At 39.9% G+C, this 25,883-nt stretch overlaps 1 protein-coding gene across 5 annotated transcripts; it reads right to left on the bottom strand.

The window, feature by feature from the left end:
* UBXN8 (UBX domain protein 8) lies at positions 1 to 25,391 on the bottom strand. 5 transcript variants are annotated; one of them, XM_087856412.1, is made up of 9 exons: positions 25,241 to 25,391; positions 20,903 to 21,025; positions 18,081 to 18,170; positions 17,516 to 17,586; positions 10,515 to 10,637; positions 8,082 to 8,219; positions 6,625 to 6,666; positions 3,824 to 3,898; positions 1 to 1,534 (listed from the first exon to the last, which is right to left on the bottom strand). In XM_087856412.1, exons 1-9 carry the CDS (start codon positions 25,326 to 25,328, stop codon positions 1,364 to 1,366), a joined length of 921 nt encoding a protein of 306 aa, XP_087712538.1. In that variant the 5' UTR covers positions 25,329 to 25,391; the 3' UTR covers positions 1 to 1,363. The 5 variants fall into 5 exon arrangements, with proteins under 5 accessions (XP_087712538.1, XP_087712539.1, XP_045635274.2 ...); XM_087856413.1 differs by having other exon boundaries at positions 18,081 to 18,167; positions 25,241 to 25,390; XM_045779318.2 differs by lacking the exon at positions 18,081 to 18,170 and having other exon boundaries at positions 25,241 to 25,384.
* Between the last annotated feature and the right edge of the window lie 492 nt (positions 25,392 to 25,883).

Genomic DNA, 25,883 nt, shown 5'->3' with positions numbered 1-25,883 from the left:
TACCTATCAAAAAGATCTTTATTCAAAAAAAAAAACCACTTTTCACTTTTTGAGTTTTTATTTTAACCACCCAGCGCTCATCACAGGTGCACTCCTTAATCCTCATCGCCTATTTATTCATCCCCCATCCACCTCCCCTCTGATAACCATGTTTATTCTCTATAGTTAAAGAGTCTGTTTCTTGGTTTGTCTTTATCCCTTTGCTTGTTTTGTTTCTTAAATTCCACATGAGTGAAATCATCTGGTATTTGTCTTTCTCTGACTTATTTTGCTTAGCATTATACTCTTGCTCCATCCATGTCATTGCAAATGGCAAGACTGCATTCTTTTTTATGGCTGGATAATATTCCATTGTATATATACCACTCTTCTTTATCCATTCATCAACTGATGGACACTTGGGCTGCTTCCATATCTTGGCTATTGTAAATAATGCTGCTATAAACATCGGGGTGCATGTATCCCTTTGAATTAATGTTCTTGTATCCTTTGGGTAAATACCTAGTAGTGCAATTACTCGATCGTAGGGTAGCTCTATTTTTTAACATTTTGAGGAACCTCCATACTGTTTTCCATAGTGGCTGTAGCAGTTTGCCACCAATAGTGCAAGAGGGCTCCTTTTTCTCCACATTGTCAACACCCGTTGTTTCTTGTGTTGTTGATTCTAGCCATTCTGACAGGTGTGAGGTGATACCTCATTGTAGTTTTGATTTGCATTTCCCTGATGATGAGTGATGTTGAGCATCTTTTCATGTGTCTGTTGGCCATCTGTATCTTCTTTGGAGAAATGTCTGTTCATGTCTTCTGCCCATTTTTAATTGGATTATTTGTTTTTTGGGTGTTGAGTTTTATAAGTTCTTTACATATTTTGGATACTAACCCTTTATCAGATCTCAAAAAGAACTTAAAGCATTAAAGACCTCTGAAATGTCTTTAAAGTTTAATTTCTAGAAATACAGCAGAACAAATATTCCTACTTAATAGACTTTAGAGTTTGAATTGTGAAATGTTCAGTGTGGCAAGGTGGACTGTAGAGGTAGAAAACAGTCATATGACTTTGTTTTCAACATAGTGATAAATGATGTCAGCTAGGAAAAATACAGATCATTGAATGCCTTACGGCATACATTTTTATCTAGTTTTCATTTGGTACATTATAATATGGCACATTCCAAAACCTATTATATGCAGAGAGCAATCCTTTTCTAATCCTTTATGTCCATATGTTCCCAAGGATATCAACATTAAAGTGTTTACCTCCTTGAGCTCAGTCAAGGTATGGCATAATTTTAATGTGAACCCTTTATTGTCCTGTAAGATCAGGGCATCACTGATTTTATGGAGAACAGGTAATTCTCATTTCTTAATTAGTAGTCTGCTCTTTCTCTTCCACATTGAGTACAGTATCCACAGTTATTCCTATGTCCTGCAGTGACCAGCCTCCCTCCATTTCCAGAGGCCGTCTGGGAAAGGAAGTAGAAAGGCTGTATCGGGATGTGTGGTACCCAATTTTCATCATCCAGTCAAATAAGACCTAAAAGATAAAAAGTTTAGCTATCAAATACTGTGCACAGTTGTGTCTCTCTAGATCACCATGATATTTTATAATTCTTTCATTGTTAAATCATGCCCCTAGGAGTAATGAAACAGAACCTTCTAGAGTTTAAAGGAAAATAGCATGCCAAGAATTGTGAGACGCAAATAACCTTTAATACCCTTCTGAAGTTTCAGAAAAGGCCTAGGGACTAAAGGCACCTATAGACAGCAGGGGCATTTAACAAGTAGCAAAACCTCAACCCTAGGAAATGGAAAGGTTATTCAATTAAAAAGTTACGAACAAAAGGTTAGCACTTACGAAAAAAGTTATTTAGATCAAAATCGAAGCCAACAGTAAAAAATCACTCAGGAACTTTGTCACCAGAGACATGCCCAGGCCCAGTGACTCTGCCTTATGATAGCCCAATTTTCAATGGGCTATTCCTATAAATTGAGAACATTTCCTGTTATGAAGATTTCCACAGTAATTGTGAAAACTTCCATTTCCTATTGCTTAAAAATGCCTGCCAAAGGACTGTTTGCTGCTTTAGGAAGAAAGCTGGATACTAGAATGTTCTTGGGAGAAGCTGGAGTATCAACTATAGATAATCTCTGACTTCTGCTAACTACCATCCAAGAACCTACTGATATTCCATGTAATAACCATACATCTAGGTCATAAAGCTTCATCATTTTCCAATATTTGGATACACCTTAATTAAACCAATTCCCACATAAACACTTATACCTTTGATCATTTGTCTTATTTTCCATAGAATAAATTCTCATCGATGAAATTAATGAACCAAAAGACATTTTTAAAGATTATACAAGGGGCACCTGGGTGGCTCAGCTGGTTAAGGTCGTGATGCCAGGGTCCTGGGATCAAGTCCTGCATCGGGCTCCCTGCTCAGCCAGGAGCCTGCTTCTCCCTCTCCCTCTGCCACTCCCCCTGCTTGTGCTCCCTCCTTCTCTTTCTCTCTCAAATACATAAAGTCTTAAAAAAAAAAAAAAAAAAGATAATATGAGTAAATTATCCCATAGGAATAGTGGCCCAATTTATATTCACATGAACAATTAATGAGAATCACTGTTTTCTCCACATACTGGCCAAAACTGCATACTCTTCTCTTTAATCTTTGACAATCTGATAGGTAGAAAATTCTGTCCCATTTTAATTTGCACTTCTTTGATCCTAAGTAAGGCCAAAAATTTTTATCTGTCACTTGGTTTTTTTTCTTTAGGAAATCCTTCATTTTTTTTTTTAATCTTCCATTCTACCGTGGAGTTTACCTTTTCCTTAAGTAGTATAATAGCTCCCCATAAAGAAATGACTATTAAACATAGATGTAAAATATTTTTTCCAAAGTTTTAACTTTACGAATTTTTTCTTTTTCTTTTTTTAATAAGATTGTATTTATTTACTTGAGAGAGGAGAGAGAGATCACAAGCGATGGTGAAGGGCAGAGGAGGACGGAGAAGCAGACTCTCCACTGAGCAGGGACTCCGACTCAGGGCTCGATCCCAGGACCCTGAGATCATGACCTGAGCCAAAGGCAGACACTTAACCTACTGAGCTACCCAGATACCCCTGAACTTTTTCTTTATAGAATTTTACATTTCTATGTAGTCAAATCCATTAGTATTTTCCATTATAGTTCATAGCATGCTAGTCACGGAAGGCTAAATGCAACAATCAGGACAGAAAACAATTTAGATATATTTCTAATATAATGCATAATTAAGTATGCTTGAAAGTAGAAATACACCAAAATATTAGCAATTGGCCTTGGCATCAGGCTGCAGATCAAGTCTTTTTTCTCTCTACTTTTCTGTTTTCCAAATTATTGCTAATGAACACAGCACAGTTTTTAAGAGAGAAAAAAATCTATTAGAACAAAAGGAAATAACCTCTAAAGAATGATCTGAAAATTACATATAAACAATAGGGCTTAAGCTAATAACCCATCAAGGATAATGGGAACAAAGTTAATACTGGCTGCTTCCTAGGGATTTGAGAGCATCCTATCTACCAAGCTGTGAAAATGTAATAAATAAACAAACAAACAAAAAAGGAAAATAACTGAAAAAAAATACAGAAATTACAGTTCAAAAAAATCCAGCATGCCTAATTACCCAAATTTCTGCAACACAGAGTACATATAAATGCCCTTTACCATCCCTGAAGGGAGACCCAGACAAGACAGTGGTAACACCTCCCCACTGCATGGGAGTAAACTATTGTCAAATTCAACAAAAATATTTCTCAATATGTGAACTGCCTCACCTGCGAACTGCAAGACTTAAAAAATCTTCTTCTCAGGACACTCCCACTTGGACAACGGAGAGCGACAGTAACTACCTGAGGAATAAAAATGTTCAAGTAAGAATTCCAATCCGCTGCTCTTTGCAATTCCAAAATTGCTACTCTTATGAAACGTCTGTAATTCTAAGCAGCGTGTGTAGGGTTTTGTAGGCACTGAGCTCTGAGAGTAGTGGGCCAGCATAAAGGTCGAGATAAAATTCACTCTAAATATAAAAATGCCTTCTGAAACGGAAGAACATTTTCCTATTGACTGAGGAGATCAGTGACAGGGCCTTCTGGAGAGGACATCGGAAACTACATGCTTCTGTCTGTCCAGATAATATCAAGGTTGTTCATGGGCTTCAAAATTCATCTACCAAACCAAGACGATCCAGTGCCGCCTCAGAGTCTACAGACGAGAAAAACCCTGCGCTGGAAGGAAACGAAGTTTCCCAAGTTACTCTATCCTTGTAAGCTGTGCCCAGAGGAGCCGGTCCTAGTTGCTAGATGTGCTTTACGTATTGAGTTTCCCCATCATTTCTCCCTGATTAAACAGTTAAGTAGCTAAAAAGAGCTTGCAAACTGCTAGTTAATATTAAAAGACATTCAAAACAAAAAACGATGAGGAAGTAATTTTTTCTGATGTTTATTAAATAATAAATGTCAGGAAACCCTTTTTTTAAAGATTTTATTTTTGCGAGAGAAAGTGAGCACGAGCGGGGGGAGGGGCAGAGGGAGAAGCAGACTCCCTGCTGAGCAGGCAGCCCGACCTGGCACGGGATCCCAGGACCCTGAGAGCACGACATGAGCCAAAGTCAGACACTTAACCGACTGAGCCACCAAGCTGCCCCTCCTCTCATTTTAAAATTCTTACCATATTATTTAGAACTCTGTGGATGGTTGTAATACTAAACAGGCACAAAAAGAATTAGAGTACACTGCTTAGGTAAGAATTGCATTAATTATGTTTCAGATCCCTCCCTCTCCTACCAGAAATCCATGGAGTCCTTAGTTCGCTCATCTATTAGTCTGCTCCTAAATGCAAGCAGGCTTTGGCTAGAACAGGAATTTTCTTATGGCTCGTTATCATAGAGTCACAGGCAGCACACATACAGAAATATACAGACATATATAGAGAAAGCTCCACCCAGTCTGTCCTGTAGGAATGAGGGCATGTCTTTTAGAGCCAGAGTAAATTCATAAAAGGTGTTCCCTGTCAAACCGGAGCTATAGTGAATTACATCTGTATGATAAATGGTTGTCATGGATACCAACCCAGCGCCTGATGAGAAGTGAGAATGTAGAGCGCGTAGGTCGGGACGGACATATCACAGACTTGAATTTGCTGGGTATAACAGAAAGGAATTAGAAGTTGTTTTTTGGGGGGGCGCCTGGGTGGCACAGTCGTTAAGCGTCTGCCTTCGACTCAGGGCGTGATCCCGGCGTGATCCCGGCGTTATGGGATCGAGTCCCACATCAGGCTCCCCCGCTGGGAGCCTGCTTCTTCCTCTCCCACTCCCCCTGCTTGTGTTCCCTCTCTCGCTGGCTGTCTCTGTCAAATAAATAAATAAAATCTTAAAAAAAAAAAAAAGAAGTTGTTTTTTTGTATATGAGTTTCTCCTGGAGGTTCGATGTCTGGACTGCACACTTCACTGTCTCTTAATGACTTCTGGATTTTCCTCAGACGTCCAACGTCCTCAACTGAAATGTTGCGAATGTGTTGATAAAAATGAGACCCTCCCAGTGGCTTTCCTGGCGGCCTCAAAACCAGTTTTCAAGGAGTCTGACAGTTGCTGAGCTCTAAGACGTGGAAAACTTCAGCTTTAAAGATGAGTGGTCCCAGGACATTAGAGACCCATCTGGAACTCAGCCGGGCGACCGTATGAAGGCAGTAGACACCGCAGCAGCGCAGCTGGGCAGAGGGCAGGTCAACATGGAGTGGAGGTTCAGTCGGACCCCACCCCCCAAAACCCCAAACTGTCCTTCAACTCAAACATCTACACAGCAGCTGCCTTCTTCAGTTCCTCTATCTTTTTTTTTTTTTTTAAAGATTTTATTTATTTATTCGACAGACAGAGACAGCCAGCGAGAGAGGGAACACAAGCAGGGGGAGTGGGAGAGGAAGAAGCAGGCTCATAGCAGAGGAGTCTGATGTGGGGCTCGATCCCGTAACGCCGGGATCACGCCCTGAGCCGAAGGCAGACGCTTAACCGCTGTGCCACCCAGGCGCCCCCAGTTCCTCTATCTTAAGGGGAAAACCACAATTTGAAGTCATCCGCCTATACTGATTCTGTTTTAATAAGTAACTCCTGGGGCACCTGGTGGCTCAGTCGGTTAGGTGTCTGCCTTCGGCTCAGGCCCTGATCTCAGGGTCCTGGGTTCGAGCCCCACGTCGGGCTCCCTGCTCAGCGGGGAGTCTACTTCTCCCCCTCCCTCTGCCTCTGCCTCTCTGCCTACTTGTGCTAGTGCGCTCGCTCTCTGTCAAATAAATAAATAAAATATTGGGAAAAATATAACTAACTCCTTTGCTGACCTCAAGTTTGGACAAGCCCGTGTACCCTTCCTCTGCCCCCCTCAGTGGACAGACGGCAAGCTTCAAAACAGGACTGGAGCCGAGGGGCTTGAGATCACACCACATTCCAAACAGACCTAATTACGGTGCGATCGCATACACATGGGTGTGCTCTTCTCTTTCTAAACCCACACCGAGAGCAGATGCACTCACTTGATGTTAAAGAAAACAGAAAACGTATTTAATTTCCAAAGGAAAAAAATAAGCTTACTTCTTCAGCTGTTTCAGGAGGTTCTTCAGGTAGATCAAGAACCTAAAGATAAATAAGGATTTGTACGGCGAATGTAAACATTTTGAAGAAAAAAATAATAATCTCAGCGAAACAAGTTCCTTTTAATATAGAGTTTACGCATATCGAAGCTTAATGAAATCTTTTAATAGACATTTATAAAAAACTCATAATACAAAAGAGCTCAATTAATAAACATTTTTGGGGAAGCAACTTTGTGCAAAATAGATGATAATAACAGGAGGTGAGATGACAGCTACCTGTCTATGCACATGTAAAAATCTTATTTTTATGATATTCCAAGATACTATATAAAATATATTTAAAGAAACAGAAGATAAATATTAAGTTCAACAGACCCCCAAATTTTAGGTGTGTATATGTATATATATATATATGCACGTTTTAAGTGCGTATATTTTCCTTCATTGGCACTTCTAGGGGACTGGATAACCACCATTCACTTTGGTTGTCCTCACGATTTACTCTGGTTTCCCTATTTCTATTTATCCATTACAAAACCAGGTGTTCAGACTATTTTCTCTCATTAAACACTGTTGCCAACAATTTCACCTTCAGGGATGCTTTTTGTTTTTTAATACCCAGACTCGTGTTTTATAGCATTTTATCTAACCAACATTAATTGCATTTTATCAAATAAACCATTTGTTTTCCTTTGGTATCAAAAGCATAGGTGACTGTCAACCGAAATTTACCATCAACTTGAGATGACTCGTGTTATTAACAAAAACCAAAGAACTCTGAAGTGTAAATTCAGTTCATTAGATCTTTTAGAGATGCTAGAAATAGTTCGGTGACCTGACTGCCACCTTCAAGCCCCACTAAGGGACCAAGAAACCTCAGACAGAGAAGTAACACATTAGAAAATATTTTCAGGGGAATATAGGGCCTCCCAGCTTTCCCTAAGAGTCAGCGCAGAGATTCCCCATTTCCTACCTTTGCCACCTCCAAATGAGAGTCAACCTGGGGACTGAAGATTTGAAAGACCAGAAGGAATAATAAATCGGAGCACTGTTCCAAAGCGAATGGCTTCTAACCCATTTCCTAGCAGGGCCACTGAGAAAAATGACACTCACTAAATATGGGTTAATCATGTCTTACCTACCTGTAGGAATCTTTCTGTTAATAAACATTATATTTTTCATTTCTACATAACTGAATTCCTTCATCAAAAAGAACTGAGTATTTTCAAAACCTATTAGCATTTTTTTCATAGCTTCCTTCTAAGTGGCATTCAGAACGTTAATACCAAAAAGGAAAAGTGATTTTCAATGACGCTGATCCCTTTGTAAGGTAGTGGGAAGATACCATCTGGATTAAAAGCCAGTCCTGTTCTTCACTCAGTATGCCACCTGGCCCAGAGCAATATTCCTACCGCACACTGATACAATTACATGAGTGGGCATTTAGTAACGAACCTCCTTCTGCGTGGGCTGCTCAGCAGATGCTGAAATTCTGGTTACAGGCTTAGGCAAGTTTCGTCTCTTTGCTGCTTCTCTGTTTGGTGTTTCAAAAGATGTCTGACTCCCATCTTCAAGCACCAAATCTTCGTCACCCTGGACAAAAACAACAGACAATTTCTAAATGCTCTCTACTACCAACTGTATTCTATTCATAGTGGTTATTTCTTTTACCCTGATGGCATTTCAGTAAAAAATAGAATTTACTTGGGGTGCCTGGCTGGGTCAGTTGGTAGAGCATGTGACTCAATCTCAGGGTCATGAGTTCAAGCCCCACGTTGGGCATGGAGACTACTTTAAAAAAAAAAAAAAAAAAAAAGAATTTAGTCCTTATTAGGCCCAGAAATTTAAAGTATTATCTCCTTAGACAAGAAAACATGGAGCTTAACATCTTGTAGAAGCTGGGGTGCAGGTGGCTCAGTGGGCTAGATGTCTGCCTTCGGCTCGGGTCATGATCCCGGGTTCCTGGTATCGAGCCCCGCATCAGGCTCCCCACTCAGCAGGAAGCCTGTTTCTCCCTCTCCCTCTGCCTGCCTTTCCCCCTGCTTGTGCTCTCTCTCTCTCTCTCAAATAAATAAATAAAATCTTTAAAAAAAAAAGAAAAGGAAAAAAAAGAAAAGAAACTATCCTTATCCAGCTCTAGGGCTCCCTCTGATAAATACAAGGCTGAGAAGGATCTTTCCATTTTAACTGATCCCCAAGTTTTTTAGTAGGATGGAAGAAAGAGGAAAACCTGACTGATATCCTTTTCCCCTTTCATTAAAGGAAGCAAGACAGTGCAAGGGATTACGCCTCAAAAGGCTATGGAAATAGCACATGTATGTAAAAACATGCCTGTGTATGTGACCCTGCAATACTTTCCTAGCAGAACGTGGCCCCAGTATCCTGTTACATATAAACACGTTTAAGTTCTCAAATTCAAACTCTCATCTTTCTTTTGAATTAATCATACTTTAGAAGGCAAAGGATTTTATTCCATTTCAGAAATCATGAAGATTACTTTGTATTAATATTACCCATTAAAACTTTTTCCTGTGCAAAATAATTAACTTCAGGGTCAGGTTCTCAGATACTTGCTTATTTAGTTCAATAATGCCTTCTTCCCACATCTACTGACTTGTAAACATTCTCTTCATCAGCTGTAAATGGCCACCATTTTGGTGGGCTGTTTTCCCCATTCCTTTGTCCTAAGAAAACTTGGAAGGAGCAAGGACAATGGGAGTCAGGAGATCTTCATGCTCACCAATTAACTGGCCAAATTAGGCTGTCTGACTGCAAAGTACTGGGCTCCATCAGCTGATGTCTATCCTTTCTCTCAGCAAATAACATTCCAATTCTCACATTCTTGATAGTCGTAAGGGCCTTAAGTCATAACAATGCCAACAGTCTGCTCTGTCCCTGACTTCTTGTTGTCCCCACCAACTAGGTTAAAATATAAACTAGGAGTGCCATGAAGAATAGCCTAAAAGCAAGGGACAGAATGACTAATTCACATTGTGACCATTTCAGAAAAAGATGTAGCCTGCTAAAACCAGGCTGTCAATGTCCAACGCCACCACACCCAACGGAAGACACTCATCTCAGAAGTGAAATCACTCCCCAGAGCAGGTGCATTTCACGTGGCACATCTTTCACAGTAATTTCATTACCCACCCTTGAGTGATTTATGGCATGTATACCACTAGGAAATGAATAAAAACTGATCCTGCTTCACACTAAAAATCCTTTTAACCTTTAGGGGATCATTTTCTTTACAAGATGGTAAAAGGTCCAATATAAACAGAAAGCAAAAAACAAAACAAAACAAAACCCAGAAAGTGTTTGGGACAGAAATGATCTTATACATAAGATCTGTGACCAGTTACTCTAAAACTTAATTCCTTTGTGAACATCCTTTTTCCTCTGTAACAGAATTGTGAACTTCCAGTAGCAAATGACGAAGTTCAGACTCAGTGCCAAAGGAAAAAACAGCCAAAGGTTAATTTGGCTTTACAGAAACAGAGCCAAACATAATGAGTATAATGTGAGCTTATGGGACCAGGGAGATCTTACTTAAGGAAAGATCTGAATTTCTTCGTATAAAATATGGTGATTAGTCAACAGTTTTCTCAAAGACTACCTTATGTTAGAGCTTCTGAAGCATCTGTTACATGCTGTTTCAGCACCAAAAGCATTTAGCCCCTCGACACATAGATATGCTCTATGTACAATCATGATGAGTAAAGACTTCTAAAAAACAGACCATACTAACAGTTTAACATCATTTGAAACTTTTAAAAAATCAATATGTAATATACATACACATTATACGTACTTAAACATTGCATATGATATACACCTACTGCATATATGTAATAGAATTCATAATAAAAAGTGAAAATATTTTCTAACCCCAAGTTTATGACCATTGCTCAACTTCCAGGTTTCACCCGTCATCTGATAAAAGCGCTCTTCCAGTTTTCTCAACTTCATCTCCTGGTGAGGTTTTAGAACATTCTCTATGTATCTGCTGGTCTGTTCCAAAAAAAAAAAAAAAAAAAAAAAAAAATGAGGCGTTGTTATTACAATATTCCTAAGATTTTATGTTGTCTATAAAGTTGTAAATAAGAACCAGGTGAAGAAATTGTGCTTTCACACTAACTCAATTTTGCCAAAAAAGCAGCATCCTTCACTTTAACAGCACTCTCTAAAAATCTACATTTATACGTAATCCCAATAAAAATAAATGTTCTATATTTATGCTTATTTGGCAGTCTGCCTCTATCACCTTTAATGTGCTTTCATTTCTTTTTCTTTTTCTTCAATGAGATTTTATTTTTTTAAGTAATCTCTACACCCCACATAGGGCTCGAACTCACGACCCTGAGATCAAGAGTTGAGCACTCCACCGACTGAGCCTGCCAGGCGCCCCTTTACTACGTTTTCAGTGCGATGGACACTTACTAGGAGGTAGGGATGCAAAATGCCTAGGACGTGATCCCTGACTTCTAGGAGCTTCAAGTCAGAGCCATTTGTCGAAGGCATGATGCCCAACGCATGACGTCACTTGGAAGAGCGTTCATTGAATAGCTTAATCACAGTAAAGTTGAACATACTTTTGGTCTTAAATGGAGATTCTGGTTTTAAGATGACAAGAGTGAAATTTCTGCCTCCCTCTCCTCTTGAAACTCACCCCTGAAGGACCAAGGGAACAAGAAAGAGAAACCTAAATTCCATCCCTGGTGAAACAAAGAAATACTATACGCACCAAACCCGCTGTATGAAAGGACCTACGGAGGAGGGGTAACTGATACAACACAGTGAGAAAGCCGCAGCTGGTACGTGCAGAGAACAGGATGAAGCCAGGCAGGGCGTTCCTGAGACCCGGGCCAACCGAGGAAGAAGACACACAGATACCATGGCAGGAACACGGGGTGAGGTGCAGTGCTGAAAATGGGGAGTGGCGGGGGAAGCCGCATCTCAACCAGAGTGTGAACCAGAGAGGCTACAGAGGCCCAGATCGCAGTCTTAGTGACAAGCACGAGTGCAAACTTGACCAACCGAGTACATGAGCCACCTTCCCCACTTGACTCAGATTGCTGGCAGCCCGGCTTTAACCCCCAAGGCGAGAGGATGGAGGACCCCTCTCTGGAGAAGGTGAATTGCAAAAGAACAAAGAGACAGTGAGTGACAAAGCTAAACTACTCCTCCATCACATCACCCTACACCAGCAGACAACCCGTCAAACCCTGCCCACATACACAGAAATTCCAAGTCACCTTATTTTCCTTTTCTGTTTTGTTTAAGCAGGACTTATGAACAGTAAAGAACTCAAAGCCTGATGAAATTTACAAATGCATGCTCCATCAGTTAGCTTTGTAGTGTATCTTTTTTAAATTTTATTTATTTATTTGAAAGGGAATGAGAGAGAGAGAGAGAGCGCGCGCGCGCGTGTGAGCAGGGGGAAGAGGGAGAAGCAGACCCCCCTGCTGAACAGAGAGCCCAACGCAGGGCTAGATCCCATGACTCTGGGATGCTGACCTGAGCTGAAGGAAGTCGCTTAACCAACTGAGCCACGCAGGCACCCCTTAGTGCATCTCTCTTAAAGCTAAAAGGACCGAGCCGAGGATTATCACATGATTTAAGTCTCCAACACGAAAAGTGGAGACTATAATTAACAGAAAGAAAGGACTCTGAAAAACCACACTGGAATTCTGAGGTTAATGGTGCAATATTTCAAAATTCTAGGGATTTTCAATCTGCAATTCTATGCCAAATCAAACAATGAATCAAGTGTCAGAAGAGAAAAACCACCTTTTTACAATGCCACGCCTCAAAAATGTTACTGATCAGCAGACACATCTCTGCACAAGTTGGGCACTTCGCTATGCACGTACGTACACTACACTGAGTAGTTTGTTCAAAGATTTATTTGAATTTTTCGTTTGTTCAAAGAGAGAACTTTAATGGGGGAAAGACTTTTGCCAAACAGAAGAGTCCTAACTTTACACACCCATAGGAATTATGGACGCCAATTAGCAGATAGTTGGCATCTAGATGTAATTATAATTTACTAATTATCAGGCAAGGCTTTACAATTAACAGTTCCTTCCACAGGAAATAACATAAAACTTTGTAAGTTCAAATATTTACAAGAGAGTTTCTTACAAAAGATCTTGTAAGGATACTTTTATTGTTCTAAATTCAGATCAGGGTAGTTACAAATGTAGTAATCTCCCATCTCCCAACAAATACATAGGTTTTTACTCTTGTGGTTTGTTTTCAGCCTTCACTTGTTTACTTAAAAAGGAGTAATTTGTTCACCAGAAGAACAAGTTGTTTAGATGCTGAAACACGCTGATAACAAGTTGATAGCCTTCAAAATATTAATGCCCCTGTACCAAGGCCTTTGTAAAGGGTTTATGTTTTTAATATTTAGGTAAAAGTCCACAGGACTCTCCTCTTTCACAAAGGTTAATCATCAATCTGGCAACGGCCTGAGTGCTGACAGTTCAAGGTCAAGAAAGTGTTAGGTAATCATCCACAGTAAATGTAATTCCTAGCTATCAAATACAATCTTGAATAGGATACAGCAAAAGCAATGCTCAGAGGGAAAGTTGTAGCTGTAAACACCTAATTAAAGAATAATGATCTTAAATCAATAAGTTAACTTTACACCTTAAAAAACTGTAAAAAGAACAAACTAAATAGAACAGAAGAACCACCAGAACCAAAACTGGTTCTTTGAGAACAGACAAACCTTTAACTTGACAAAGAAAAAGAGAAGACAAATAACTAAAATCAGAAATGTGAGGATATTACTACCAACCTTACAGAGATAAAAAGGATTAGAAAAAGAGTATTAGAACAATTGTAGACCATCAAATCAGAAAACCAAGATGAAGTAGACAAATTCCTAGAAACACACAAATTGCCTAAACTGATTCAAGAATAAATAGGAACTCTCAACAGACCTAACAAAAATACTGAATCAGTAATTAAACCCCCCCAATAAAGGACAGATAGATTCACAGGTGAATTCTATCAAACCTTTAAAGAAGAGTTAACATGGATCCTGCTGAAATTCCAAAAAATAAAAGATGTGAGAACAATGCCTAATTAATTCTGCGAGGTCAACATCATCCTGACACCAAAGCCAGGCAAAGACTCTACAAGAAAAGTACAGATGTCTGCCTTCGGCTTGGGGCGTGATTCCAGGGTCCTGGGATCAAGCCCCGCATCAGGCTCCCTGCTCTGCTAGGAGCCTGCTTCTTCCTCTCCCACTCCTCCTGCTTGTGTTCCCTCTCTCGCTGGCTGTCTCTCTTTCTGTCAAATAAATAAATAATATCTTTAAAAAAAAAAGGATTATATGCCAGCTAAGTGCGATTTACCCCAAGAATGCAAGATGTTGCAACGTAAGAAATGTAATACAAATTAATAAAACAAAGGGGGAAAAACCACATGATCTCAACTGATACAGAAAAAGCATTTGACAACACTCTTTATGACAAAAATACTCAGAAACTAGGAATAGGAAGGAACTTGCTCAGCATGACCAGTATCTAGAAAGAAACGCATACCTAACATCACATTCAATGGTGAAAGACTAAACCTTTCTAAGACCAGGAACAAGGTAAGGATGCCTGCTTTCACCACTGCTATTCAACACTGTTTAGAAGTTTTAGCAAGAACAACAGGCAAGAAAAAGAAATAAAAAGTACCAATTTTGGAAAGAAGGAAGTAAAACTATCCCCATTCTCAGATGACATGATCTTATGCAGGCATACATTGGAGAGATTGCAGGTTCAATTTGCAATAAAGTAAATATCTCAATGATGCAAGTCAAATTAATTTTCTGGTTTCCCGGTGCATTTAAAAGTTGTATTTATACCATACCGTAATCTACCAAATGTGCAATAGTATAACATCTACAAAAAAGTACATACCTTAATCTAAAAATACTTTATAAGTTAAAAAATGCTAACCATTATCTGAGCTTTCAGTGAGCTGTAATCACCGATCACAGATTACCATGACAAATATAATAATAATGAAAAAGTTGGAAATATTGCAAGAATTACTGAAATGTGACAGAGATACAAACTTAGCAAATGCTGTTGGAAAAATGGCACCAAGAGACTTGCTCAATGTAGACTTGCCATAAACCTTCAATTTGTATTAAAAGAAAAAGTATCGGGGGCGCCTGGGTAGCACAGTCGTTAAGCGTCTGCCTTCGGCTCAGGGCGTGATCAGGGCGTGATCCCAGCGTTCCGGGATCGAGTCCCACACCGGGCCCTCCACTGGGAGCCTGCTTCTTCCTCTCCCACTCCCCTGCTGTGTTCCCTCTCTCGCTGGCTGTCTCTCTGTCACATAAATAAATAAAAAAATCTTTAAAAAAAAAAAAAGAAGAAAAAAAAAAGAAAAAAGTATCTGCAAAGCACAATAAAGTACAATAAAACAAGATTTGCCTGTATATAGAAAATCTGAAGAATCCACACACAGCAACCACCAGGGCTAATAAACAATGAACAAGTACAGGGTATAAGATCAATACACAAAAATCATTTGTATTTCTATATACTAGCAATGAAAAATCAAAAAAGGAAATTAAGAAAACAACAATTACATTGAAAACAGCATCCAAAATAAAATATGCAGAAATAAACTTAGCCAAAGGGGTGAAAACTATGCACACTGAAAACTATAAAACATTGCTGGAAGAAATTAAAGATATAAATACATGGAAAGGCATTATAGGTTTATGGATTGAAAAACAATATTATTAAGATGCCAATGCTAGGCAAAGCAAAGAAGACTTAATATTATAAAACGTCAATATTACCCAAAGCAATCTATGGATTTTGATGTAATCCTTCTCAAAATCCCAAAGGCGTTTTTCACAGAAATGGAAAAGCCAACTCAAATTCATATGAAATTGCAAAGAGCCCCAAATAGCCAAAACAATATTGAAAAAGAAACTGAACCCCCACCTCCCACCATATACAAAAATTAACTCAAAGTGGGTTAATAATCTAAATATAAAAGCTAAAACTCTACAACTCTTGGATGAAAATATATAGGAGTAAATCTCCATGACTTTCGATTTGGCAATTGATTCTTAAATAGGATACCGAAAGCATGAGCAATAAAAGAAATAGATAATTGGATTTTCATCAAAACTTTTGTGCATCAAAGGACGTTATCAAAAGAGTGAAAAGACAACCCACCCAATGGGAGAAAAATACTTGGAAATTATGTAACTGATAAGAGTCTAGTATTCAGAATACATAAAGAACTCCTATAAAAAACAAAAAGACAATGCAATCCAAAAATGAGCAAAGAACTTGAACAGACATTTCTGCAGAGAAGATGTAAGGATAGACATTTCTCCAACAAGCACATGAAAAGATGCTCAACATCATTAGTCATTAGGGAAATGCAGATCAAAATGTGATACCATGTCATACTCATTACAGTGGGTATTTAAAAGGGGGGGGGTGGAATAATAAATGTCAGTGAGGATATGGAGAAATCAGGCCCCTCAGAAACTGCTGGTAAGAATATAAAAAGGTATAGCTGGTGTAGAAAATAGTTTGGTGGTTCCTCAAAAAGAAAAAAATTACCATATGACTCAGCAATTCCACTCCTATGTATATACCCAAAAGAACTCAAAACAGGTACTCAAAGACTTGTGCCCAAATATTCATAGCGGCACTATTCATAACAGCTAAAAGGTGGAAACAACCTAAATGTCAATCAGCAAATGAATGGATAAACACATGTTGATATATCCATATAATGAAATATTATTCACCCACAAAAAGGAATGAGGTATTGATACATGTATATGGATGAACCCTAGAAAACATTATGCTAAATGAAAGAAGCCAAACACAAAGGTCACACATTATATGATTCCATTCATATGAAATATCCAGAATAGAAAAATTCATACAAACAAATTGGAAGTGCCTGGATGGCTCAGTTGGTTGGGTGGCCGACTTTTGATTTCAGCTCAGGTCATGGTCTCGGGGTCCTGGGATTGATCCCTGCATTGGGCTCTGCACTCAGTGGGGAGTCTGTTTGAGGATCTTTTTTTCTCCCTCTCCCTCTGCCCCTCCCCCGGTTCACTCTCTCTCAAATAAATAAATTTTTCTTTTTTTTAAGATCTGATTTATTTTTTATTTATTTATTTTTTTTTGGTAAAGATTTTATTTATTTGACAGAGATAGAGACAGCCAGCGAGAGAGGGAACACAAGCAGGGGGAGTGGGAGAGGAAGAAGCAGGCTCATAGCTAAGGAGCCTAATGTGGGGCTCGATCCCATAACGCCGGGATCACGCCCTGAGCCAAAGGCAGACGCTTAACCGCCGTGCTACCCAGGCGCCCCTGATTTATTTATTTGACAGAGAAAACAGGAGAAGGCGGAGCAGCAGGCAGAGGGAGAGGGAGAAGTAGGCTCCCCCCAGGACCCTGAGATCATGACCCGAGCCAAAGGCAGATGCTTTTAACAACTGAGCCACCCAGGCGCCTCTAAATAAATAAATCTTAAAAAAACAAAACAAAACAAAACAAACCACCAGAAAGCGGACTGGTGGTTACCAGAGGATGGAAGGAGTGGGGAAAGGGGAAGTGACTATTTAATAGGTGTGGGGTTTTCTTTTGGGTTAAAGAAAATGTTTTGAGACTAGATAGAGGTAGTGGTTGCATAATACTAAAAATGTTCTAAATGCCACTGACCTATACATTTTACATAGGTTTATTTTTTTTATTTGGTAATTTTATGTCATGTGAATTTGACCTCAATAATGAAAAAATCTGAGCACAAACACAGAAAGCAATAGACCTCAATTTTAAATACCCCAGATATTCTGTATTCTCTTTATATACACTGTCTAAAAAATTATGCTTTACCTTTTCACCCTGTGCCTCTTGTTGTTTTTTTCTGACAAGTTTTTGCCTTTTCTCATTCTTCTCTTCTTCTTCTAAGACAGCAAAACATAAAAGTGCTTTTTAATTCTCTGAAAATAGCCTGTAGATAACATTTCAGGAGAGACAAGCCTTCAAAAAACAGACTGTAATTTTTGAAACAATGAAAATGAGATATATGCAGACAGTTCAAACAAAGAAATCCACAAGTAATATCTATAAGAAATCCACAGGTAAAATCTATAAGAAAAGGTCTGTTCTGAAACAAAAGTTCTCTGACATGTATTAACATCATGTTATAGTTTTGGTGAGGGGGCTTCAAGAACGATTATGGGGGCATCTGGGTGGCTCAGTGAGTTCAAGCCCTGCAGTGGGCTCCACACCTTACTTAAAAAAAAAAAAGTTGGATTTTAAGTGCAGGCCCTTGATAGGGCGTCAGCAGCTCCAAGACATCGATGGAAGCTCATTACTGCCCCTGGGTGTGGAATGCTGCACTGCAGATACGAGTACCATTTGGTCACCCTCCGACATGACCATAAAAGCAACATGCCTGGGTGCCTGGCTGTCTCAGTCAGTGGAGCGTGCGACTCTTGATCTCGGGGGGTTGTGAGTTCGAGCCCCAAACTGGATGGAGAGACTGCTTAAAAAAAAAAATACAAAATCATAAAATCATTAAAAAAATAAAATAAATGCAACATGCCTAGACCCCAAAGCTGGGGTGTGTTTGGGAACTCCCATGACCGAACCAATATTAAGTTATTAGCCACTGAATGGCAAGAGAAAGGATTTTTGCTGTTGTATGACCTTTTTTCATTCTGGGTATACTAAATTAGTTAATTATTTTAAGTACACCCCCACACCCAGTGTGGAGCCCAACACGGGCTTGAATTCAAAACCCTGAGATCAAGACCTGAGCTGATATCAAGAGTCCGATGCTTAACCAACTGAGTCACCCGGGCGCTCCCACTAAGTTTCATTTAAATTAATTTCATTTAACTGTATTCCCTTGAGGAATTATCCATCTTTTTGGAAAATATATCCTTTAACTTGCCTGGCTCCTTAAATAGGAGCATTCCTTTCTGTCAACTATGTCCTCTCCTAGCAATAAATATTTCCTCAAGTTTATTAAGGAAAGATTAGGGCAGCAGCAAAGCAAATAGGAAATCAGAAGGCCCAGTCTGGCCACTAATTTACCATGAGATGAGTCAGACTTAGTGATCTTAAGACTCCCTCCTGACTCTGAATCAAAGACTATAGCTTCTAAATAAATCAGTAACAGGTGATTAAGGAGCTTAATCCTTTTTTTTTCCTAAGTAGGCTCCACACCCAGTGTGGGGCTTGACCTCGTGACCCTAAGATCAAGAGTCACATGCTCTACTCATTGAGGCAGCCAGGAGGCCCAAGGGGCTTTAATCCTTAAAACCACTGAGAACTGACTACTACTTTTTTTTTTTTTTAAGATTTTATTTATTTATTTGACAGAGAGAGAGAGGCAGCCAGCGAGACAGGGAACACAAGCAGGGGGAGTGGGAGAGGAAAAAACAGGCTCCCAGCAGAGAAGCCCGATGCGGGACTCGATCCCAGGAGCCTGGGATCACGCCCTGAGCCAAAGGCAGACGTTTAACGACTGACCCACCCAGGTGCCCCAAGAACTGACTACTTCTGAACTTTTGATAGACTTCATCACGCAAATCTTTACAAAACGTGGAGGATTAAAATTTTGGATGAATCTGAAGGCTTGTATCTCAATATCTGATGACACTAGGGAAGACAGAAGGTGTATAAACAAGCTGATTTTTTTACTCATTTGAAGAAAATCCAATAATTTTGCACTTTATACAGTCTTAATTAGTTCTTTTTATTTTAAGATTTTATTTATTTATTTGAGAGAGAGACAGCAAGAGAGAGAGCACAAGCAGCGGGGAGCCTGCTTCTTCCCGCTGAGCAGGGAGCCCTCTGGCACAGGTCAATCCCAGGACCCTGAGATCATGACCTGAGCGGGAGGCAGACGCTTAACGGACTGAGCCACCCAGGCGCCCAGCTTCTAACTCTTTTAACTCTGTTAAGGGCTTTCAACAGTTAAAAGTAAAACTTTTTACTTATCAAAAATAAGAACAAGCGTGGGGCCCCTGGGTAGCACAGTCGTTAAGCGTCTGCCTTCAGCTCAGGGCGTGATCCCGGCGTTGCGGGATCGAGTCCCACATCGGGCTCCTTCGCTGGGAGCCTGTTTCTTCCTCTCCCACTCCCCTGCTGTGTTCACTCTCTCACTGGCTGTCTCTCTGTCACATAAATAAATTTAAAAAATCTTAAAAAAAAAAAAAAATAAGAACAAGCGTGATTTCCTAACGTTAAGAGTAAGTGTGTAAGGAAAAACTGCCAAAGTGAAATGAACGATAAATTAGGTTGAAAAGCCTTTACAACGTAATGGTAGATAAGATTACCATTTGTTGGGGCGCCTGGGTGGCACAGCGGTTGGGCGTCTGCCTTCGGCTCAGGGCGTGATCCCAGTGATCTGGGATCGAGCCCCACATCAGGCTCTTCTGCTATGAGCCTGCTTCTTCCTCTCCCACTCCCCCTGCTTGTGTTCCCTCTCTCGCTGGCTGTCTCTATCTCTGTCGAATAAATAAATAAAATCTTTAAAAAAAAAAAAAAAAAAGATTACCATTTGTTGAACAGCTTATAAGCTGAATATCAAAGAACAATTAAACTGCAAGATTTAGGGGTGCCTGGGTGGCTCAGTAGTTAATCATCTGCCTTTGGCTCAGGTCACGACCCCAGGGTCCTGGAAGTCTGCATCTCTCTCTCCTGCCTGTTCCAGCAGACTTGTGCGTGCTCTCTATCAAATACGTAAATAGAATCTTTTAAAAAATTAACTGCACAATTTAAAATTAGAGAATTTGCAATGTATCAACATAGAAACGGTATCATTTCAAATGTGTATATAAGGATAATGTACAATTTCGCATAAAAATGTTGGGTTTAGGGGCGCATGGGTGGCGTAGTTGGTTGAGTGTCAGACTCTTGGTTTCAGTTCAGGTAGTGATCTCAGGGTCGTGGGATCCAGCCCTGTGTAGAGCTGCAGGCTCAGGGAGGAGTGGGCTTGAGATTCTCCCTCTTCCTCTGCCCCTCCCACTCATGTGTGTGCTTGCTCATGCTCTCTCTCTCTAAAAAGAAACAAATAAATCTTTTTTAAAAATTGGGGGATTTATAGTTCATTAAAAATCAAGACAAAAGCTGTAATGATTACTCTACCTTGAAATTGCACATCACCAATGAACAGTCAATGGTTCTTATTATGCAGAGTTTTAGAATCAATAAAGAAAGGAATTTCAGTAGAAAATTATAAAAGGGTAGCATAAACAATAAACTTACCTTTCAGATACACTTGGGACGATTTAAATGAATTAAGCCATGAGGTAGTCACAGAAATAATTAAAGTAAGAAGAGCAAGCAGTAAGAAAATCCGACCACACAGCAAAATTAGATCTTTAACTCCTTATAAAGATAAAAAAAAAAAAATTAAAATTCAAAACACTTTTGATACTAATAATAAATGAATGGTAAAGCATTAAGATTATTTAGAGTGGTATAGTAAAAGTTAATTTATGCAACTGTCTTATGATTTTTTTCATACAGTCTCCTTTGTGAGCTAAAACTCATCATGGTTGTCATTACCAGAATAAGTTTTCAGAAAACAATTTTAGAATAGCTTGTGTCTCAGGAATATAGGTATAATTCAAGTGACTGGTTACATTATAAACATTATGACTATCAATAATGCATAATTCTGGTTTCCCTCTATCCAGAGAAGGAAATAAAATTATCCCACTGGGAATTAAACTGTAACAGTATCATCTTGTCAAATTCTCATTCTATTTAAAAACAGTCATTCTGAAACACGAAATTCATATTTCTCAAAGTTAAATTGCGCAACTGTGTACTTTTCTATTTCTCAATATTTATTCAGTCATTTGCAAGTAAAATTACTATACACATACATGTTTGTCTAGAAAAAAGTAAAAATTCAGTATTTTGTCTTATTTTAAGAAGATGAAAATTAAAGGAGCAAAAATGTAACAAATACCTATACTTTGTGTGACATAATTTACTAAATGGTGAGGGAGCAAATACAAAGTTGGCTTAAAAATGCTTTCTACCCTAGGGGCGCCTGGGTAGCGCAGTCGTTAAAGCGTCTGCCTTCCGCTCAGGGCGTGATCCCGGCGTTCCGGGATCGAGTCCCACATCGGGCTCCTCTGCTGGGAGCCTGCTTCTTCCTCTCTCACTCGCCTGCTGTGTTCCCTCTCTCGCTGGCTGTCTCTCTGTCACATAAATAAATAAAATCTTTAAAAAAAAAAAAAAAATGCTTTCTACCCTGCAGGAGTTTTTAGTTTTGTGGTTCTCAAAAGTTCCCAGGCAGAGGTACAGAGGAACCATTGCAATCAGGGCTGGTAATTAATCAATTAAAGATTAAAGAAGGAATTATATATATATTTATATTTATATATATATATTTATATATATATAAATCTTTCTTGAAGTATAGTTGACTATACTTGTGATAAATATTTTGTTTTATTTTAATTAATTTATTTTTAAAAAATTTTTATGTAAGTAATCTCTATATTTGATATGGGGCTCAAACTCACAACCCCAAGATCAAGAGCCACACGTTCTTCTGACTGAGCCAGCCAGCTGCCCCATAAATATTTCATTTTCAACTGAAAACTGATATATATGTTATCTTTTTAAAAAATAGCAATTTAAAGTTGTTTAAAGAAATACCTGTTTGGGGGCGCCTGGGTGGTTCAGCTGGTTAAGCGTCTGCCTTTAGCTCAGGTCATGTCCTGGGATCAAGCCCTGAATCAGGCTCCTTCCTCAGTGGGGAGTCTGCTTCCCCCTCTCCCTTTACCCCTCCCCCTTGCTGGTGCTGCTCTCTCTCTCTCAAATAAATAAATAAAATGAAAAAAAAAAAAAAAGAAAAGAAATACTTGTTTTGTTTTGCCTCACAGTCTCCAACTTTTGCCAACATTAGCTGTTGATTCAAGTGTTGTTCAAAACAACATCTAACTAAATCTAGGGTTTTACAAAAGTAATTTAATACCTATAGTACTGGTATTTAGGGAAATCAGAGTTATGGGATTTATGTTCCATTATACTGCTTCTTGTTCTAACAAGCAAGCAATCTGCAATGTCATATGGGAATATAAAAGAACTCGATTTGTGTGTACATCTTTCAAGTAAGAATTTTTTTTATTAAATCAATTTCTTTGGTACTTATTCTCAACAGCCCATGTGCAAGGCACTTCAAAGAATAAATGTGAGGAAGTAGCATTAATATATTTAGCTGTAAGTACAAGTAAAAATGGCAATGAAGGCTTTTACATAGTAGAAAAAGATAGGAATCATCTCTCAATGTCTGTCCAAAAATACAGCCCAGGTGAATGAACAGGTGGGGGAATTCTAATTTTCCAGCTAGGAATTCAATTAAGCAGCTCCAGCTAAGAATATTAGTATCTGTAAGTACTGTTCCACACGTAACTAGCCCCGCAGCCGTTGCACTGGGACGTATGATTTGTAAAACAGACTTAACCACTGTTACTGGATATTCAGAGAACGAATATCAAGAAAGCAACGTCATGGGGCGCCTGGGTGGCTCAGTCGCTAAGTGTCTGCCTACAGCACGAAGCCTGCTTCTCCCTCTCCCACTCCCCCTGCTTGTGTTCCCTCTCTCACTGCCTCTCTCTCAGTCAAATAAATAAATAAAATCTTTAAAGAAAAAAAAAAAAAAAGAAAGCAAAGTCAGGGCACCTGGCTGGCTCAGTTGGTAGAGCATGTTACTGGTTGGTTGAGCACCACATTGGGTGTCGAAATAACTTAAAGAAAAACAAACCAAAGTAAACAACCATCAGTTCACAACTGACAGAAAAAAGGAGTTAACTAAGTGAAAAAATTCAGCAACTAGATGGAGCTGCTACCAGAAGCCCAGCTGCATTTTCTTGAATTTTTGGCCTGCTTTATTAAATGAGACAGTGTCGGGGTGCCTGCCTGGCACAGTCAGTACAGCATTCTACTCTTGATCTCAGGGTCATGAGTTCAAGCCCCATGTCAGGCATGGAGTCTACTTAAAAAAACAAAAAAACAAAAAATTTAAAATAAACGAGTAAATAAATTAGGCATTGTGATAAATGATGGGAACACAAAAAAAAATTAGATGTGGTCTCTGCCTTCAAGAACTGTATTTTCCTGATAGAGCTGATGATGTGAGATTTCCCTCTGTAACCACCTTCTCATTGACTAGTGACTCACACATTAAGGGCAAAGTGAAGAGAATCTAAATTAAGAGGTGGATACTCTAAAGGCAAGGGAGCAGGTAGATTCTGGAATAGGTTAAGTGTGAATTTAACATTTCCTTATGTCATTTGGATAAAGGTCTTGTTAGATTCCAATACAGCCTGAGTGAGGAGGAGGTTTCCAGAGGGACTTTGCAGACTTTTTTTAAAAAGCATTTTAAGTTCTTATTTTCAGCAACATTTCTAGGTACCTGACTTCTTGGGAGTGGGGATAGAGAGAGGCAATACACAAAGCTAGGTTTCATCATGGTCTCTAACTTAAAAACTGAACATAAGGAGGGAGACATGCATGTAAACTCATGACTAACATATCCAAAAATGGACGGATTCTCCACAAGTCCACCATTTTCCTCTCAGTTTTCCCTTTATCACGGGCACTATCAACCACTTAGGGTTGTTCAACTTCACATGTAGGAGTCATTCTTGAATCCCTCCTTTCCCATTAATCCATCCACAAATCTAGTTGATTCTACTTTGTAAATATTCCAAATCTGTACACATTTCACGTTATCATCCTAGTCCCGGCCATCACCACTACTTGCCTACTTCAAAAGCCTCACTTGCTTCACAGCTTCCACTACGGCCTCCTTCCAAAACATTCACAGAATCCAGTAGCTGACTATCTACCTGGTAACCCCTATGCCCAGTGTAGGGCTTGAACTCACGACCTACGCCAAGAGTCTCACGCTCCACTGACTGAGCTAGGCAGGCGCTCCTCCAGTGACTCTTAAAACCTTAGGGACGCGCTTAACCTTCCGTAGTCTGTTTCCTCAAGTGTGAGATGGCAATTATAATAGTACCCACCCCCACAGTTATAATACAGATTGGATGAGATAAGGTATAAACAGCATTTAAAGTTAGGCTTATAACAAGTACTCAGTGTATGTTATTATCTCGAGCCACTCCCCCTAAGTCTCCCCGATCCACCGACAGTGGTCTTCAACCTTTTCCTCTAATACGTCACAATTCCTTTTGTCTGGAATGTTTTTGACTCTGGCTCCGTATCATTTCCTTAAATTCCTCGGAAAGCCTACATCACATCACGTTATTTCCTTGTGAGCGTTCAAAACAATCTGAAAGTAGTGCCTACGTATGTTCCTGTGCTTTCGGCCAGACTTTCCCCTTGCACGCAAAACTGGAGGAACACCTTCTCCGCCAAAAGCGGTCCGCCTTCCCAAAGCCGTGGGAGTCTAGCTCCCGGGGGACCCGGAGCCGGAAGAGAGAGGCGGACGCGATGCAGCCTGGGAATCCGAGTCCATGCCGCCCAGACAGGAGACGGCCGCAGACATAGGAATTCGACACAACACTCATGGGGAAGTTATGCGGGTGTGAGTGCCAGAAAGAAAAAGCCAACACTTACCTAGATCCGGGATCCCACGCCGGAGCTCCAGACACAAGAGCGGAAGAGCAGCGAGGAGGAAAATGCCCACCATCCCACGAGAAGCCATGGTGGCGGGAGCTCCGGGTCCGGGTGGAGCCCCGCCCCTTCCGGTTGCGCCTTCTTTTGGACGGTGGTGTGGAGCCCTTGCTAAAGCAGTGATTTTCAGGGAGAGCTAGACCCTGAAGCCGGGTCGTTGGTTCGACTGATAAAGCCCCTGTTTTTGAACTCATGATCTGTAGCCTTATATCAGAAGAAATGCAGGTCACCTCCCCACGTCACATAATGTCCAGGAGAGATGGCCTGTGTGGCAGCCCGCCTAGTCAAATCCTGTGAAATCAGAGCTTGGGTTCTAGCAGCAGCTTCCTGGCGGCAAGGCACGCAGCGCTCGTCCCTTCGCTGTTGGACTGTGGAAGCTGTGAAAAAGACCTCTCAAGAGTAAAATGTACTGGAAGAGAAAGTGTAGGGCAGTTGCTGTGAGAAGGCAGCCTCGTGCCTCGTAATCAGCCTTTTGTCCGTAGTGGGTGATTGTGGGCTTTTGGGTCGAAGCTACTAAGCACTACTCTTGGGAAGCACCTTCCTTATCTAACAGCTCCTGGTCCCTTCTGCAACCTCTTGTTTCTGC

This window comes from Ursus americanus, chromosome 27, assembly GCF_024610735.1.
Source record: "Ursus americanus isolate L20-20 chromosome 27, mUrsAme1.1.p, whole genome shotgun sequence".
Taxonomy (NCBI): domain Eukaryota; kingdom Metazoa; phylum Chordata; class Mammalia; order Carnivora; family Ursidae; genus Ursus; species Ursus americanus.
Note: the sequence above shows the minus strand (reverse complement) of the source record. Positions and strands in the feature narration are given on the sequence as shown.